The sequence below is a fragment of the Hippocampus guttulatus genome, chromosome 9 (genome assembly GCF_054856545.1).
Source record: "Hippocampus guttulatus isolate MCC_2025c chromosome 9, RoL_Hgut_1.0, whole genome shotgun sequence".
NCBI classification, from domain to species: Eukaryota; Metazoa; Chordata; class Actinopteri; order Syngnathiformes; family Syngnathidae; genus Hippocampus; species Hippocampus guttulatus.
Window position 1 is genome coordinate 557,787 of NC_141269.1, and position 17,387 is coordinate 575,173.

General features: G+C 49.7%; 1 protein-coding gene across 2 annotated transcripts; it reads left to right on the forward strand.

Moving 5' to 3' along the window:
- Positions 1–22: 22 nt before the first annotated feature.
- zbtb45 (zinc finger and BTB domain containing 45) lies at positions 23–16,468 on the forward strand. 2 transcript variants are annotated; one of them, XM_086118996.1, is made up of 7 exons: positions 23–326; positions 2,597–3,471; positions 4,126–4,533; positions 6,930–7,070; positions 10,026–10,166; positions 11,675–11,957; positions 13,198–16,468. In XM_086118996.1, the coding sequence occupies exons 2-7, from the start codon at positions 2,866–2,868 to the stop codon at positions 13,590–13,592; spliced, it is 1,974 nt and encodes a 657-aa protein (XP_085975122.1). In that variant the 5' UTR covers positions 23–326; positions 2,597–2,865; the 3' UTR covers positions 13,593–16,468. The 2 variants fall into 2 exon arrangements, with proteins under 2 accessions (XP_085975122.1, XP_085975123.1); XM_086118997.1 differs by having other exon boundaries at positions 2,597–3,462.
- The last annotated feature ends 919 nt before the right edge of the window (positions 16,469–17,387 follow it).

The following is a 17,387-nucleotide window of genomic DNA, read 5'->3' on the forward strand; positions in this document are numbered from 1 at the left end:
GCATTTACAGGTGTTCCTGAACGCGACGCGCACTCGAAGGTAGCGAGTCCGACTTCCAGACGTCTTGTGAGCATGCGCCTGTTTCTTTGAGCGCTCTGGTTGCTTTTCTTCATTTTTTTCCCTGCTGCGGTTTAAACATCACGTCCCTGCTGTGCTGTATGTGTGTGGGGGGGCGGGCGTGCATGCTTGTGTTTTTTTTCCCCCCCAGCCCTCACCATCACGCAGGCAGCTCTCAACTGCAGGCTTTCTTGCTGCATCCACCCTGCTGAAACAAACAAAAAGAAAATAAAGACACAAGATTTCCGAAGTGTCAGCGCACGTCTCAGGTATGCAATCAACATTTAACATCGCGCGTGCATGCTTACCGCGTATCTACTTGGCGGTGACGTTGATGACCCTTGCAGAAAAATAGGCAGTAGCTCGTTAGCTCGACGTGCTAACGTGGCTAGCTAGGGTAAGCTAGCATGTAGCTAGGTTAAGGAACGTGGGAGGTTGGGGGGGGGGGGGTGTAGAGTGAGAGCGGATAGCCGCCTAAATTTAATTTATCAGAAACACGCGTACATTTATCGATACTTGTTTGTCGAGTCGACTGGAAACGGCCATTTTCGCCCGGCCAACGTCAACAGCTATCGCCGAGCTAGTCGAGGCGACGTCATTCGGGTTTTGACTTCAGACCACCTGCTCCATGACGTCACTCTCCCGGTCAAACTGATGCCACCTTTTCCAAGTGGAACATAATTGTACAGCAGGGGTAGGGAACTCCGGTTCCTCGAGAGTCATATCCTGCCTGTTTTAGAGCCTTCTCGACTTCAACAGACCTGATTCGAATGATCAGCTCATCAGCAAATTCCGCCGTGGCCTAAAAAGATCATCCTCAATTGAATCAGGTGTGTTGGAGGAGGGAGGGATCGAAAACAGGCAGGATATGGCTCTCGGGGTACCGGAGTTCGCTACCTCTGTTGTACAGACTGAGTTTCCACCCTTGTGGGTACAACGTGTCGTTTCTTGTTTGTCTGCCTCGTTTCACCCACACCAGCCACACTTGTTTTGCCTCGTTGACCATTAAACCGGCGAAGCTGTCAGCATTACGCTCACAGGTGCCCGCGCACGTGACTTTTCGTTAGCATTAGCCGCCCACTTAGCTCGCTCTAATTTGGGAGGACAATTTAAATGGGGACCAAAACCACCCGCGATAAACGAAAATCCGCGAAGTAGCGACCCCCCCCTCCCGATAGGTGTATGTGTATGAGTATAGAAAACATTTATAAGGCCAAATTTAATGGTGTACGTGCATGTAGAAGTAAATTTTGTAGTAATTAACATTACTTAATGCTGTATACTAATAGATTTAAACATGTATAGGTTAGGTTAGTGTATGAATAACAAAATACAGTAAACATAAACATGTAGTACTGTATATGTGGCTTGCTGTTGTTTTGCTGACGTTCGCTGCTTCTTGCGAATTGTTTGCGGAATTTATGCGGACTTAATTTATTATTATTATTATTTCATAAATATGTTTGAAAAAATCCGCAATGCACTGAAGCCACGATAAACGAACCGCAAAATAGCGAGGGATCATTTTACTGTTAACCTTTTGAGCGGGGGGTACCCTTGATCCGTCACCATTTCCCGACAGAATAAAGTCCAGGCAGATGAAAAAAAATGGACGAAAATTCTGAAATAAATTTTCACATTCACACTTCTTTGTAAATATCTTGAATCCAAAGTATGGTAAGCAAGATACCGCACAACAAAACTAATGAGAGACAGGACATGCGATCCCAATAAAATCTGGGATCCGGAAGCATCATGCAGTGTGCGTCGACCCTGAGCAATAGACAGATTTTATTTTATTTTTTCCAAGGTCGATACCGATTGTTAGTAATGAAGGAGCAGCCGGTGTTTGTTTGCAGTAAAAAGGAAGATATTTGTCAAAATTGGTCATCATAAATACTCCAGCACTTCACTTTGTTTAACTGCGTTTAATCGTGTTCATTAAACGGCTTTTCAGCTTTGCGTTAAGTTCAGCAACACCAAGTGAAAATCTAAAAAAAAAAAAAAAAAAAAAAGCTAAATAATTCACATTTTAAGATCAGACGGCAGATTATTATTTTTGTTTGTTTTTTGTTTTTTATAAAAGGCAGATTATGATGTGGATCAATTGATTTATGCACTAATAATTGGCCTGGCGGTTATATATGTACGATTGTTTTTGAGTTACTGGGTGCGGCTTAGATTCAAGTGTGCTCAATTGTCCCGAAATGTCCCTTTGCCTCTCTTAGAGGAATTGTTCATTGTTTGGCCAAACTGTTGCTTGTTGTGAATTTTGCTGCTGTCACCTTGCTGTCATTGCTCATGATAAAAGTAGAAATGATCATCCGAGAGTCGCCTTGTATCGCAAGAACCTCCCAAATTGGCTCACTCTTAAGTCAACCTGCCGCTGTATAGGCGATTCGAAACCTTTGTAGGGGGGAACGGCATTTACTGAAGGTTCATGACTATTGGCGGGGGATGGGGATGAGCCTTGCTGTACTTCCAAATATCCTGCTTCCACAAACTAAAAGGTGATTTGTGTCTGATTCCTCACCGAAAGGAATAAGTGATTCTTCCCCACCGCGCCCCAGAGGGCCGCAACAACAAAAACAACCGACAACAATAACGGCAGCAGCAGCTCGCCTCGCTCCGCGGCATCCTCCCCCATGACTCCGTGAGTTGTGACCCGGCCCCACCGTGGCCCATGCGCTGTACCCGTTTCCCTCCCCGTCCTCCTCATCCCTCAAGCTGACGCAGAACTCCAGGCACCTCCCTCCCCTCCCTCTCCCCCACCCCCACCCGGTCCCCAGCGACTCGCCGCCGCCCGTCATGGCGCCCGGCACCGAGACGGTCCACTACATCCACTTGCACAACTCCAGCCAGTCGGTGCTGGAGGCCTTGCGCACCCAACGGCGCGAGGGCCTCTTCTGCGACGTGACGGTGCGCATCCACGACGCTTCGTTGCGGGCGCACGCCTGCGTCCTGGCGGCCGGCAGCCCCTTCTTCCAGGACAAGCTGCTCCTCGGCCACTCGGAGATCTCCGTACCGCCGCTGGTGCCCGCCGAAACGGTCAAGCAGCTGGTGGACTTCATGTACAGCGGCTCGCTGGTGGTGCTCCAGTCGCAGGCGCTCTGCATCCTCACCGCCGCCAGCATCCTGCAGATCAAGACGGTCATCGACGAGTGCACGCAGATTATCTCGCAGAGGAAGGCGGCGGCGGCGGCCGCGGCGGCGGCGGCCGGCGGGGTGATGCTGGGCGGCGTCCTCCCCAAGCAAGAGGAACGCGGCGGCGGGAAAGGAAGGGAGAGCGGCGGCAGCTGCTCGGGCGGCGGCGGAGGATACCCCAACTTCCCCAACTTCATGGTGGAGTGCGGAGCCAGTAACTTGGGCGGCGAGAGCGGCCCCGGCCCCAGGCTTTCGGCACAAGTATGGAAAGTATGGCAACAGTATAGAATTTGATTTGTGCGCGTTTACGTTCATTTCCGTTTTTCTACGTAGATTTTACGTTCATTTACGTTTTCCGGAGGCCATCATGAACGCCTCTCGAGTCAAATGAACGGCTGTATCTCCATCTAGCGGATGCATTGTAGATTACGCCTTATAATGCGGTGTGTTTAATATATGAGGAAAATGACAAAATAGGCCATTGATTGAAGGTGCGCCTCATAATCCAGTGCACCTTTTAGTGCGGAAAATACGGTATACATTGGTCTTCTGGTTCAGGTGACAATGAGAAAGCCCTTTCTTTAAATGATTGTACCCACCTCTGCAAGTATTTGCAGATTTTGGTTCGTTTTTTGAAGTTTGTTTTGAAAATTTGGGGGGAAGCCAACCCACGTTTCTGGTGGGGGAAAAAAAACGCATATCACAGTTGGAAAGACACGCGTGACTACATGACAGTGACTGGCACCTGAGGTTCTTCGTTTTGTTTTGCTGAATTCGGGTGTAGTGGATCTTTTTAACCCTTTGGAAGCTATCGCATGAAAAAGAGAAATGGATGTCATTGTGACACAGAATGCCCCGTTTTTACTGTTTTTCATGGTATGGCGGCAATATGTGTGGATTTTTGATCTGTTCCCCATGTGTAAGGACCCCTGCGGCCCCCTGGAGCAGGCCAACAATCTGATGGCGCTGGGGGACATGGGCCCGGCGTCCCTGTGTGGAAACGGCGAGGCTCTGGGCGGCGGCCTGCTGAAGCAGAGCGCCGGCTGCACGCAGGACGTTCGCTACAAGCTGCGCGACCTGCTGGCGCAGTCGGCGGACAGCGGGGGCCCCGCTCAGGCCGCCGGCCTGTCGGCGAGCTGCGGCTCCGGCGGCGTGGACGGCGCCGGCAGGGACGGTCTCCGCGGCAACGCCACGGACCTCTCCGGCGACCTGGTGGCCATGGAGCACTTCAGCGAGGAGGAGGACTTGGAAGGCAGGGAGCGCGGCAGAGACGGAGACCGAGACAGGGGGGCCGGACACAGCCGCAAGCAGAGGCAGCCGCTCAGACTGCAGGCAAGTGTGTGTGTGTGTGTGTGTGTGTATTAGTGCTGTCATGCGATTTAAAAAAAAAAGTGTGATGAATTCATTTGGATCTGTAATTAATCTCTATTTTAATCTCATCTAAAAATGACTGAGAAAACCCCTATTTTCATTTAAAATTTGTTACATTATTGAGGCAGATCAAAAGATAAAAAAAGAAGTGGCATTATAAAGCATTTGATCGTTTTTCAGCAGACTTGGACAGATGCAGTCCTAGCCGTTTACTTTCTGCTGTATTTGAGACTCGTCAAAGTCCTACCTGCAACCTTTAATTTCCACCACGAGGGGGAATATCACCGTTTTGTTTGTTTTTAGAAATCTCCCCCAAAAAATAAAAATAAAATAGAACATCAGGTCCTTCAAAAGTGCATATCAAAAACGGTAAGAACCAATTTCTGAGCAATACAAGTACTCGGCGCTGAACTTGCTTCGGATAATAAACAATGAATAAAACACCGTTCATCATGACTAACCAAAAGTGCGGAGATAAACTTCAATCACTTCTAGTAGTCTACGGAGGACACATCAACTATGCTTCGTACGTGGGGTGTTCTCGGCTTGAGTTTGCCGAAGAGCTTTGCTGCGTATGGCTCGCTGGCTACATCGCTAACGCTTTCGGTGCTAACGTTAGCTGCGGCTGCACTCGCGACTGAGTGCTTTGCATTGATGCGGGAGGCTAAATTTGAGCCGCTTCTTGCAAATTTGGCACAACGCTCCACCTTATCAATTGTGTCGTCGGGGCGTTTTTGGAATGTACGTTTTCCATTCATTGTGCCGAGAACCCTCACGCGCTGCGCCGTTTTCCTCACCGCTCCAATGGGAGCCCATCGGCTTCGGTTAAACAAGCCCCGACGTCGTGGCAGCCAATCAACGTCCGCTTCGGGCTGTGACTGACAGTTGTTTCCCCACCCTCAACAACTCGAACGCGGGAAGCCAAGACATAAAAAGGGCTATTAGAAAAAGGCAACCCACGACGGAAACGACAACGGCAGAGGTTAAAATGCAGTTTAACGCGCCTCAAAAAAATGATGCGCTAAATGTGCTGCAATTAATTGATCGCAATAACTGGACACCTCTGCTTGAAATAAAGTAAAACTGTATTTTTTCAAATATGGCTCGGGGAAATGTTTTGCGTGGGTCAACTCGCGATAGACGTGATGTCCAAACTGGCTTCAAGGGCCAAAAACATTGCAAACAAACAGAAACTAAGAGGCCCCGCATGGCCCGTCCCCGGTGTGCGTGAGACTTTACGCGGGTCGTATGTTTGACACCCCTGGTTTAAATTATGGCTTCTGGGGCGCCGAATTGGGATCACGTCGTGTTTCATACAAGGGTTAGGGTTTCAAATTCGCATTATAAAATAGGTTTAGGCTTTTCAACAACGGTTCTAGTCAAAGTTAAAAAACAACAACAACAACAACAACAAACAAACAAAAGTGGGTTTGTCAGACAGTTCAGGCTTTAAACGAGGCCGAAGCTGAAAATCGAGTGTTTCAAGGCTGGTTTTTGGTTTCAAATAAGGCTTCTGATCATCGCAAGGGGTTTGTCAAGCGAGGGTTCGGGTTTGAAACGATTGCTCATGTTCAAAGGTATGGTTTCAAGCCATGGTTATTTATTGATTTGATTTGATTTTTTCTTGAGGGTTTTGAGAATTGGTTGAAGGGTCGATGTCTGCCTTTGAGAATGAAGCAAGGCTCCAAAGTGGCGTTCCGATCACAGCTTAGGTGTTCAAACAAGTTTGAGTGTTTCAAATGAAGCTTTGGCTTTCAAGAATCGGTTCGAGGTGCGAGCCTGGAATTGAACCAAGAGTCAAAGTTTCAAATGAGGGCTTCAAGAATTGCTTGGAGTTCTAAACGGAGGCTGGGGCTTGGAAGTCGGGTTTCCATCCAGCCAGCTTGAGCTACTCGGTATTTGGCTGGGTTTCAAACAAGGCCGAGGGATTCAAATGGCGCGGTCTCGAGTCGAGAGGGCTTTGGAAGTTTCTCGCCAGGGTTTCATCTTCAAACGGGAAAAACGGAGCACAATCTCCAAATGTATATTTTATTTTATTTTTTTAAGACACACAACTATCCGTACATAAGTACAGCGCGCGGGTAGTGTTGCTACCTCCGGTAAAGGGGGGGGGGGGTTGCCATGGTTACAGCTTTCAGGCACGCAGGGCTGGGATCGCTCGGCTTTTCTTTGCTTTTGCCTCCTCTCGCGCCGCATTGGCGCACATGAGCGACATGTTGGTGTACAGTGCGCCTCTCTCACTGAAAGCTACGGATGTCCGCATGCTCACCGTAGATCAAGAATAGAGGCGGTTGCTGCTGCATTTATTTTTTTTTTTAACACTACCCCCCCAATGTCATTCACGTCATCTATTCCAGGTGCTGGGAGGCGGAGGCGAGGGCGTGGTGGTGAAAGACGAGGGCGTGCAGGACACCGACGGGACGGCCTTCGCCCTGGAGGACGCCCGGCGGGACGCGGAGCGGGGGGGACCCCAGGGAGCCATGGCGGGCTTCGGACAGGTGAGACCTCACCGCGAAAGCCACCAAATGGATGCGGGGTTCCTTTTGAGTGTGAGGAGAGCGCGGCGTGTGCAAACAATACAGCGCATTACGGATGGGCTGCGATAGGCAATGCCTCACGCCACGCTACGCCCCCCCCAAAAATCGAAATCAACGTGTCACTACACTTTCTTCTTATGTCCGGTGGCCGCTTGCGTGGTGTGGAATGCAAACGAATGGATTTTTCTTTCAAGAAATTTTCACTGAAAAATGATTCCCCGCGGATACAAAAATATCTCGTTAATTAATCGGCATTATTTCTAATTTGTTCCATCGGCCGTTTGGAAATGATGTCGGCGTCCATATTTTGCGGGAAGAAGGTTGTCCAAAATGGACATTGCGAAAGGGTGACAGTCATGACCGGGTATGTCGGCGCCCTTTTTACAGAAAAGTCAGGAAGTCTCGCTCACCGCACGCACCAAAAACGAGGCGGGGAGAGCTAAGATCACTTTGCCTGCACAAAAAAAGTCCACACGCAGTGATCATTTTACAGTACGAGTCCTGCGGGACTCGCTGATCAGAAAAGTCTGAGTCCCACGATGCAGTTCGAGAGTCCCAAATTTCGAATTCTGAAACGGTCAACTTATTCAACAACATACATTGATCATAGGTTTATTTCTTATATGTAAATAATTCAGGCATACAAGATTATTATCGCGAAAAAAAAAAAACCATCCAACTTTAGCTGCTTCCTCCAACACTTGTTTTACCGTTACACGACTTGGCGATCGTCTGCTTTCCGCGCGGCGAAGGCCGATCTCGCCGATCTCATCTCGCGAGAACGGAAATCTCGTCACGCGAGATCAAAACACCAATGGCGGCGATTGTCAAACCGCGATCGTTGCCGGAAAAAAAGATTTACTGTCTTTTTAAAAAAAAAAAATTTGACTGAGAAATTTCCTGGCGTCCCAAAAACTCACGTTATTTGGAACTGTGCATCCCGCGGGAAATTTATGAACGTGAAACAAATGCAAAAAAAAGCGTCACGAGCCGCAGCAAACGCCGTCGTTCGGCGCAAATGAAATCCGTCGCGTTTCCCAACCGCCTCGCGAGGCGTCAACCAGGAACACATTGAAAAGCTCACAAAGGCGCCGGGAGGCAAAGGGCAGGTACGCAGCAATTTGACGCTTTGCGACCGGGAGGCCCTCGCCCTCCGGTCAAACACTCCCTGATCTTCGCAAGCCTTCCTTGTACGCGTCTTGTCACGGCAAGGCCAAGTATGGCGCGAAAAGATTTCTTTTGCAAAAATGTAAATAATTCAGGCGTACAAGATTATTATCGCAAAAAAACGATCCAACTTTAGCTGCTTCCTCTGCGATATCTCCGCAGTAAACTTTCGCAAACACCTGTTTTAACTTGGCAATTGTCTGCTTTCAGCGCGGTGAAGATTGATCTCGCCAATCTTGTCTCGCGCGAACAGAGGTCTCGTCACGCAAGATCGAAACAACAATGGCGGCGATTGACAAACTGCGATCGTTGCTGGAAAAAAGATTTACCGTAGTTTTTTTTTTTTTTTTTTTAAACCGAGAAATTTCCTTGCGTCCCAAAAACGCACGTTATTTGGAACTGTGCGGGAAAATTTTTGTGTCTATGACGCCGGACGCAGAGGTAACGAGATGGCTGCTGCCTGCGGTGCTCTCGTACTTGGCGCGCTTCCGGCAGAGGGCGAAGAACAAGCGATGCGTCGTGGAAGCTCATCGCCCAATAATTTTTTTGGGGGGGGGGCGACGGGGGACGTAGCACTTCCAGCCCGGTCTCCGCTTGTGGCCGGCGGGGCGCTCTCACGTGATGCTACCGACCAATCAAATCGCATGTTCCCTCGGAACAGCTGTGCCGACTTGTCGGAGCCAAGTAAGGATTTCTATCCCCACCACCACCGCCAACAGGCGACTTTCAGTTTAAGGCTGTTGCTTTGACACCGTGTGTCGAGTGTGAGGTTTTTTTTTTTGGACGGCAGAAACAGAAAATCTGCGCCCGAGAAGAACTTCCTCGGGATCTCGATTCTGTGCAGCTTGTGTCACGCCCCCCCCGGACGAGCCGGCCCGGCTTTGGCGGCGCCACGGCCACTCGCCTGGCGTCGGGCTTCTCTCCCAACTCATCGGCAGCTCATCGGGCGCCAGCCGTCTCGTTTGCCCGAGATCTCGATTTCCGTGTTGGGGTGCTCGCCAACGAGGCCTTTCTTTGAGTGGCTCGTTCAAGGTGAACGATGAGACTGGATTCGGTTTGGTTTGTGCGTTTGTTGTTTTAGCTCGGGGGATGGAATTCTTGAGTCTCTGTTGCTAACTCCACTCCCACTGTCGCAGACGGAAGAGTCATGTCTTGGAAAATCATTTTGAGAGAAGAGTGGGAACCCCGCCCGGTTCATTGGGCGCAAATTTTGTCTGGCAAAAAAACTCCCCGGCCGCCCCTCCCGAATGTCTCCTTCCCAACGAGCGCGATGCTCTCGCGCTAGTTTTTTGTTTTTGTTTTTGAAGGCGCCGCGCGCGACAGTTTCAAGTGGCGGGGAGTCGTCAGAATCGCCGGGCGCCGCCGTAACTGACAAATTAATTGCCGCCGCCGGCACCATAAGCGGCCTCAGATCCTTCAAAAGTGCACCGAAAGACGGGCGGGCGATGCGGCCCGACCAGTCCGACGGCAGCGTTCTCCCCGACGTACGCAAAGCCACTTTTGGCGACCTTGATAATAGCCCTCGACGACAAACGACAACATTCTCGAGCGAACGCGCACGGAAAGCATAAGGCAGGTCTTGAGACTTAAGGGCGTCACGCCGCGGACGGCGCTCAGATGAGGGCCGCGCTGATGGAGGTAAGCGGCCACGGATCTCGCCGCCTGCTCTCCGGCCGCGATGGCCAAAAGGGTCCCGAAAGCGCTGCCCCGTGTTTCATTGTGCGCGCGTGCGTCTCCCTCCTCTTCCAGGACTTCTACGATGAGCAGGGCGTCTTCAGCGAGAGTTTCTGGCCGCCCAGCGAGCCTCCTCAAGCCATGGCGTTTAATCCCAGAGGACGGGTCAGCAAGCCTCTGACTCCACCGCCAACCTCGCAGTCCATCAACAACCAGGTACGCGCTTCGGGACGGCAAACGCGCGCGGGCGCCAGAACGCCGTCGGACGCGTTGCCCATCGGAAATCCTTCCCGAGATGCGCGTCGAGCTTGCGCCGAGCGTGCTCGCATCGCCGATCATTTTTCGGAAATGCCGTTCGTCTGTTGCCGAACGTAAAAACCCATCACAGAAATTTGGCGTGAAGTCCTAAAAAATTGCACTCAATCTGACGCGCTTAAAAAAGGACAGCGTTGAAGCAATTTACCGACCCAGCGCTGATTTATATTTTTTTGGGTACTTTTGAGCATGTTTTGTAACGCAGCAAAAGCTGCACACCTTTTCAGGTCGGTTCCGAAATGATTCCACGAAGAAACACCTCTTGACAGAAACACACTTTTGCTTAACGTTTGTTCTTGCTTTTTGATTTTGCTTTCTTATTTCTTTTTTTTTCTTCTTTTTTTTTTTGTAGTCGTAGTAGTCCCCCTGAAGTCATAGCAACGCTCTCTCATTGAAAACAGCTTCTGAGTATTGTGGCGGAGCAGGTTATTGTGTACTTTGTACCTTAATTGGGCTCCTTTACACGCCATCAGATCATCGAATTTCGTTTCAGATTTTCTCCGGAACAGTAGAAAGTTGTGCCGTCGGTAAGTAAGATACATTGAAGTCGTTTTGAAACGCACCGGGTATCATTTAGATACAAAATGAATAGTTTGGGGCCTAGCGCAGACCCTTGAGGAACCCCATGAGTGATCATCGAGAGCTTTGATTGGAGTTGTTGAACTGCACATCCTGAGACCGATTATCAGAAAAAAACTTGTATCCCTCTATATGCCACACCTCCAATGCCATATCAAAAGCCTCTTGAGCTGCCAGCCCCCCCCTTTTATAATAGTCAAAAATGGGCACTCTTTTTTCTTTATTTATTTTTTATTTTTATTTTTTTGATACTTGCAGAACCACCCAAAAAAAAATTTTTTTAGTAAACCGTCAAATGTTCTGCCTGTTTTTTCATGTCTTTATTGTTGCAAAAGTTATTTTAGTCATGGTCTATTTTTTAAAAATGATTCAGTCGATTAATTGCTGGTCGGAATTTTATAGCGCCAGATATCGAAATCAGCATCTGCCTAAAAAGAAAATCCATATTGGTCCGGCCCTTAAAAAAAGAAAATAAATAAATACGTTTCAACAAGACAAATGTTTCTCATGGTTTTTTGACCAAGAAAAATTGCGCGCTCGTGATATGTCATAAAAACGCACAGCCATGACATGACGATAAAAATGTCCTGAAATGTAAACAATATTTGCCACTTTTTGCTTCAGTTCATTGGACATTGCGCCGCTTCTTCCGGTGTCCTCATCTCGGCCACCCGGGGGCAGCAGAATGCAGCCCTCGTGAAACCGCAACGCCGTTGGCGCTTGTCGGCGGCCCCGAGACTTTATTATAATAACAAACGGTCGCGAAAGAAATATGACCTCAAGCCGCTGACGAAGCCCAAATCTCATCCGTCGCTCGGCGCGGCGCGCAGCTTCTTTTCCAGTACCCGGTGAGCCAATCGCAGCCGCCGCCATTCTACATGGGAGGGATGGACACCATGGCGGGCGCGGAGTCCGGCCCACAGGCCCCGCCCCCGGCCCCCATGACACCGGCGCCGCCGCCGCCGCCCTCCACCGGCGCGCCGGCCGGCCCCGCCTGCTCTTCGGGCCCCTCGCCTTCCTCCCAAGGATCCGAGACGTCCTTTGACTGCACGCACTGTGGCAAATCCTTACGTTCCAGGAAGAACTACAGCAAGCACATGTTCATCCACTCCGGTGAGTTTCACGTCGATGCGGCTTCTGTCGAAGCGAGCTAGAAGCTAGCGTCGGTGTCCGCGCGAGCTAAGGATCGAAAGTGTCTCGGGCGCTCCCGAAAAGCGATTCGCAAAGTGCGCTGCAAAGCGGACCGCGCGTGCTCGGAGACGATTCGATACGGATCGCGACACGGTTCCGTTTTGAAGCCGAGCAAACGGCTTCGGTGGGATCGCGATTCAATGGGAGACGGTCCGGCCGGCTTTGACGGCGTGCGACGCAATGAGTATCAAGTACAACTTTATTGTCAAATGTGCACAGATGAAATTTCTTCCCTCTTTCAACATACAACAAGAGGAGCCGCTGCGGGTGCCCGCGCCGCCATCAAAAGAAAAGTTAACATAAAATGACAAAATAATACAAGACAACACATTAGAAGGCGCAACCACCAAGCACAGATTCTTCTTCTTTGACGAATGTCGTGGCCAAAAATGCAGAAAACAGTCCATGCGACGGAACAACAGCACCATGAAACAAAAACAACAACAAAACGCAAGGCTCTTGAAGAGTACTTGCCGACGGCTGCCTATTCGGGCGCCATCTTGGAAGAAGAAAATGTGTCAATTGTTGTCGGTTTACGCCACTCATAAATGTTTGCGTGTAGTAGTTCTCTAAAACCGTAACAGCAAAAAAATGGAAGATTCCATTTTGGATTTTACTAAACCGTAATCCTAAAACAATTATCTTTTTTTTTTTTAATCCTTTTTTCGCGGTTTAATTTGATGATTTTAATTCCTGTTTTTGCACATTTTGACAATTTAAAAAAAATCATAGCTGAATTTTCTTGTTGTTATTTTTAGGATATTTTAGCACCGCTACGACTCTAAACTTTAGTCTCGGTTTATTATTTAAAAAGCAAAATTGGTCTTGACGCCTCGGTCACGATGGCTTTAAGATGGTTGAAGAGTGCAACTTTTGGGTGACAACCCGTCTCGTTTTTGGAATGAATATTTCAGCCGACTCTGCTCCTTTACTTTAATGTTAGTCAGTGTGGTGGTACTTGGAGGGACACGATGACTATTCTTTTTTTTTTAAATTGGGGTCGGGGCGGGGGGCTACCAGTTGGTGTCAAACTCTTGAGAACCACCGCCCGCCCTCGAGTCCGTTGCGAAGGCGCGCTCGACGAGAGCCGACATTCCAGCCGTCACTCAAAGCGTCCCCCCCCCTCCTCCTCCCCCTGCCCCATGCGCATACCTGCCCGCAGGTCAGAAACCTCACCAGTGCTCCATCTGCTGGCGCTCCTTCTCCCTGCGCGACTACCTCCTCAAGCACATGGTGGTGCACACGGGCGTGCGCGCCTTCCAGTGCTCCATGTGCGGCAAGCGCTTCACGCAGAAGAGCTCGCTCAACGTGCACATGCGCACGCACCGCGCCGAGCGCACCTTCCAGTGCAACGTGTGCCACCGCGCCTTCACCCACCGCACCTTGCTGGAGCGCCACGCCCTGCAGCACGCCCCCCCGCAGGCCGCGCCGGGGCGCGGCGCCGACATGACCTCGCCCGCCAAGCACAGCCCTCCCGCCGCCATGGGGGGGCCCTCAGGTATGGCCGGGGCGCCCGGCATGGTGGCCATGCCGGGCCACGGCGCCGCGTCCAACTAGAGCCGCCCGGTTGGGGTCGCCCTCCCTCGAGCCGTCAAAAAGCAGAGGTGGGTGGGGGGGGGGGGGTCGCGAGTCACGCTCGACTTTGACTCAACTTTGACTCGCTAATCACGAAACGTGACTCGGACACACTTTGCCGCCGTGCGTATTTGACATTCGAAAACACGCCGCCAAAGAGTGGATCCATCGCTGACGGCGCAATGACGTTTTTCTTCGACCGTGCCAATACTGGACCGGCTTTTTTTTTTTTTCTTCCTTGCCGACGAGCGACCGCCGCGCGCCCCGTTCGGCCAAGAGCCGAGAGCGAAAATGAGGGCGTCGTCTGACAGGGTCCGCCCCCAAATTTCATGTCCGGGGCCACGGTGAGCTTTCTGTCGCCCTTGCGGCCATTGAACACGAAACTACACGAGACGGAGACCGGTCGTGGACCGCCATCCCGAAATTGTCCATTGTTAAACGCGTTTCCGCAGCCGCCGGTCCCATTTTGGGGTGCGCAGCGGGCTCCCGATTGGACGAACGGACTCCAGTCAGTTCAGTGGGGCCGCAGGTTGGGACTTGACTTGCTTCTGAGGATGACTGGCGCCTCTGTGACTACCGCCTAACGGTCGGGAAAACTTCCCGCGGACGCTCTTTTGGAACCCGACGCACACCTCGACACAACCGTATTTCCTCATCCTCGCTCTACTGAGCCCGCGCGGCCGACAACCTCACAGTATTAACCGACACTTGAAGAAAAAAATCGAATCCAAAATAGCCTCTGCGGGAACGCCGTCCGGACCGTTTCCCGGGCCGGTGCTTGAGGGCGGGTCTGAGGGGCCGGCGGCTTTTATCGAGCGGCGGGGTTCGTGAGAGAGCTCCCGAGGAAGATGATTCGACGAGGTCGGGAAGGTTTCATTCGCAATCACTCGATCTGTTCTCACCACTTGACTGTCGGTCGATGCGTGGACCGTCCCTCCCTGTCGCAACGCACCCGATTCGAACGAGTCGGGCTGCCCGCCGAGCTTGCCGGTAAATCGGTTGTGTCGCAACAGAGAGAGAGAGAGAGAGGAAATGCGGCGGACGGCGACCCTCTGGGGCCGCGATCGTGCCCCCTGCACGATCGCGACGAATGTGGGTCGACTTGAGCGGGTCGAGGTTCGGTGAGTAAACCGTGGTGTATTTTGCTTGAAACCCCCCCCCCCCCCCCCCCCCATGAAGCAAAAGGACATTTCGGATTCTTTGGTAGACTCGCATGAGTTGACTGCGAATGAAACGGAAAGTGGCGGGGCGGCATCGGCCGCCCGTGTCAAATCCAATTCACTCTCATCCGTCAACACGCTTTGGGCAAAGTTCCGACGGGGGTCTAGCGGCCGCACCCCCCCACCCCACCCCCTTGATCAAATACCTCGAAATAGGATGGACTCCAAATCGGAAATGTTTGGGAAACATTTCATGCTTATATTCCACATACATACACACACCGACAATTACCTCGACGGTCCAAAGAGAGGCGTTTTTATTTTTTTTGGGGTGTCATATTTGAAGCTACAACCGTTCAAGCTTAAAAGATGGATCCGTTTACATTTTAAATGTTTCCTACTTCAGTGTAAAAAGGAAAAAAGAAACGCGGTCAAAGCGTTCACTTTGTTCTTTGTTGCTCCTGTGATGCGGAAGTTTAAAAAAAAAATTGCTTTTAACGTGAAAGAGCCATTGGGAGGAAGTGAAAGTCGGTGGGAAAACTTTTGACAAATCAATGATTTCTATCAGGATTTTATATACATATATATATATATATATATACAGTATATTATAAAAAAAATAATAGTGAATGTTTGGTTGTGTTTCGGGGCTTTTCGATCTTTATTGCCTTTTGCGTGGCACACAGTTTTTACTTTTTTATTTTATTTTATTTTATTTTTTTTTAGTCAAACTAAAAATGAATCATGAAATTGTACAATCGCCCCTCAAAGTTTTTGACCAAGTCAAAAAAAAATGGTGATAATGTGAAGTTATCACATAAATATTTATTGCAATTTGATCTCTATGCACACTTAAGTTTGCACATCCTGTTCGATATTGTTGCCCCCCCCCCAAAGCATTTGGCCTCTTTTTGTTTAGTTTTTTTTCCCCCTTTGGGCCCCCCTCCCCCCTCTTCCTTGCTGACATACCTCCTCGCCAGATGCGAATCCAAAAGGATTTTCGTACGCCGAGACCTTGTGGAGGCCCTCCCTTGCAAAAATTGACATGAAATGTCCCCTTTGGTGTCACGTGGCCGAGATGAGAAGTGCGCACGTGCTGTCGCATAATAAGCTAAAATGTCCACGCCAAACCTCTGGTGCTTTTTTTTTTTTTTTTTTTTTTGTGAGAAGGCGGGGTTGTTGTCATTATTGGTGTCATTGTTGTTGTTATTTTGTGTTCTCTCTCTGGACATATTTACCTCATTTTTGCCAGCCGCTGAGAGCACGCGCGGCGGCGCTTCGCTCAGTCGACTTCGCAGTGTTTGGCGTTTCTTTTTTGTTTTCTTTGCATTTGATTTCTCCTCGGCGGCGGAAGTGGTTGTGGTGCATTCAAGGACCCGTGTGTACAGTCCTGTAACATGTTGGCTCTTTGTGACGTACTGTGTGATGCCTTTTCTGTTCTTCTTCTCCTTCCTCTTCTGGGATGTTTTCTACAAGAAATTCCTTTCTGGCGAGCAGTGGCGCTATTCGAAACACACACACACAAAAAAAAGAAAGCAAGCTGATCTTTTCTGTACGACAAAAGGCAAAGAGGCATGATTTTAATCTTTTTTCTGACAACTTGTAGATGTTGTAGTCGATGACTTTGATTGAATTTGAAAACTGACGGGAGTGATTTCAAGGATTTCTTTCTCCAATTAAAACATCTTCTATGACTGACTTTTTCCTCCTGGTTATTTGCCGTTTGGCTGTGACTTGAACAAAAAGGAGGTGCACTGGATTATAAGGCGCAATCTTCAACGTATCCACTAGATGGAGCTACGCTCCTTCCGTTCGACTCGAGAGGCGTTCATGACCGCATCCGAAAAAACGTAAATGAACGATTACTTCAAGGAAACTCCGATGGCATTCCCTTGAGCGTAGCTCCAACGGAACGATCAGATGTCAGTAAATTGTGGGAGACTGGACTGTCTCAGAAGTCATTGTTATTTATTCCTTTGTTGTGTATTCACAAACGAGGAAATGCCCAAATAAATTCTGTAGGTGGGCTACAGACTGTATTTTGTGATTTCCTCGCTTGATTTTCTGTTTTGATGCATTATTTTTAATGTTCGTAGTATCATTGAAGGAATCGCTAGTTTACGTTCTTCCGAGGCGGTCGTGAACGCCTCTCGAGTCGAACGGAGGGAGAGAAGGCACGGGGACGGACAAGGACGTCCCGGTATTTGTTGAAACTGTGAAAACCATTCATAAAGTGTGCGTTTTAAAAAAAAAAACGACAACAACAACACCACAGCTCTCCCTTTTTCGGAGCTGCAACAAAAACGTATTTCATAAAGCAGCGACACAGTTCACTGAACCAACAGCAAGTGATAACATTGTAATTATGTCTCCGGCGAGGAGCCATCTTGGGGACACAAGGTGCACCGTGAGCTTTTCAGAAAATGGAAGACTTTTCGGCGCGCCATTCTTCTTCTCCTCCTTTCGGCTCGTCCCTTTCCAGGAGTTGCCACAGCGAGTCAACTCGCATGATCCTTTTGGCAAAGGTTTTACGCCGGATGCCATTCCTGACGCAACCTTCCCCATTTATCCGGGCTCGGGACCGGCACTAGTCGAGCTGCTAAGTGCGGAAAATACG

What these genes read in the sequence shown, in the direction of transcription:
- zbtb45 (XM_086118996.1), top strand. Translation starts at nt 2,866, where the DNA reads ATGGCGCCCGGCACCGAGACGGTCCACTACATCCACTTGCACAACTCC. An exon ending in TTTCGGCACAAGTATGGAAA is followed by an intron (nt 3,472 to 4,125) that starts GTATGGCAACAG and finishes CCCATGTGTAAG; the next exon opens with GACCCCTGCGGCCCCCTGGA. An exon ending in CGCAGTCCATCAACAACCAG is followed by an intron (nt 10,167 to 11,674) that starts GTACGCGCTTCG and finishes CGCGGCGCGCAG; the next exon opens with CTTCTTTTCCAGTACCCGGT.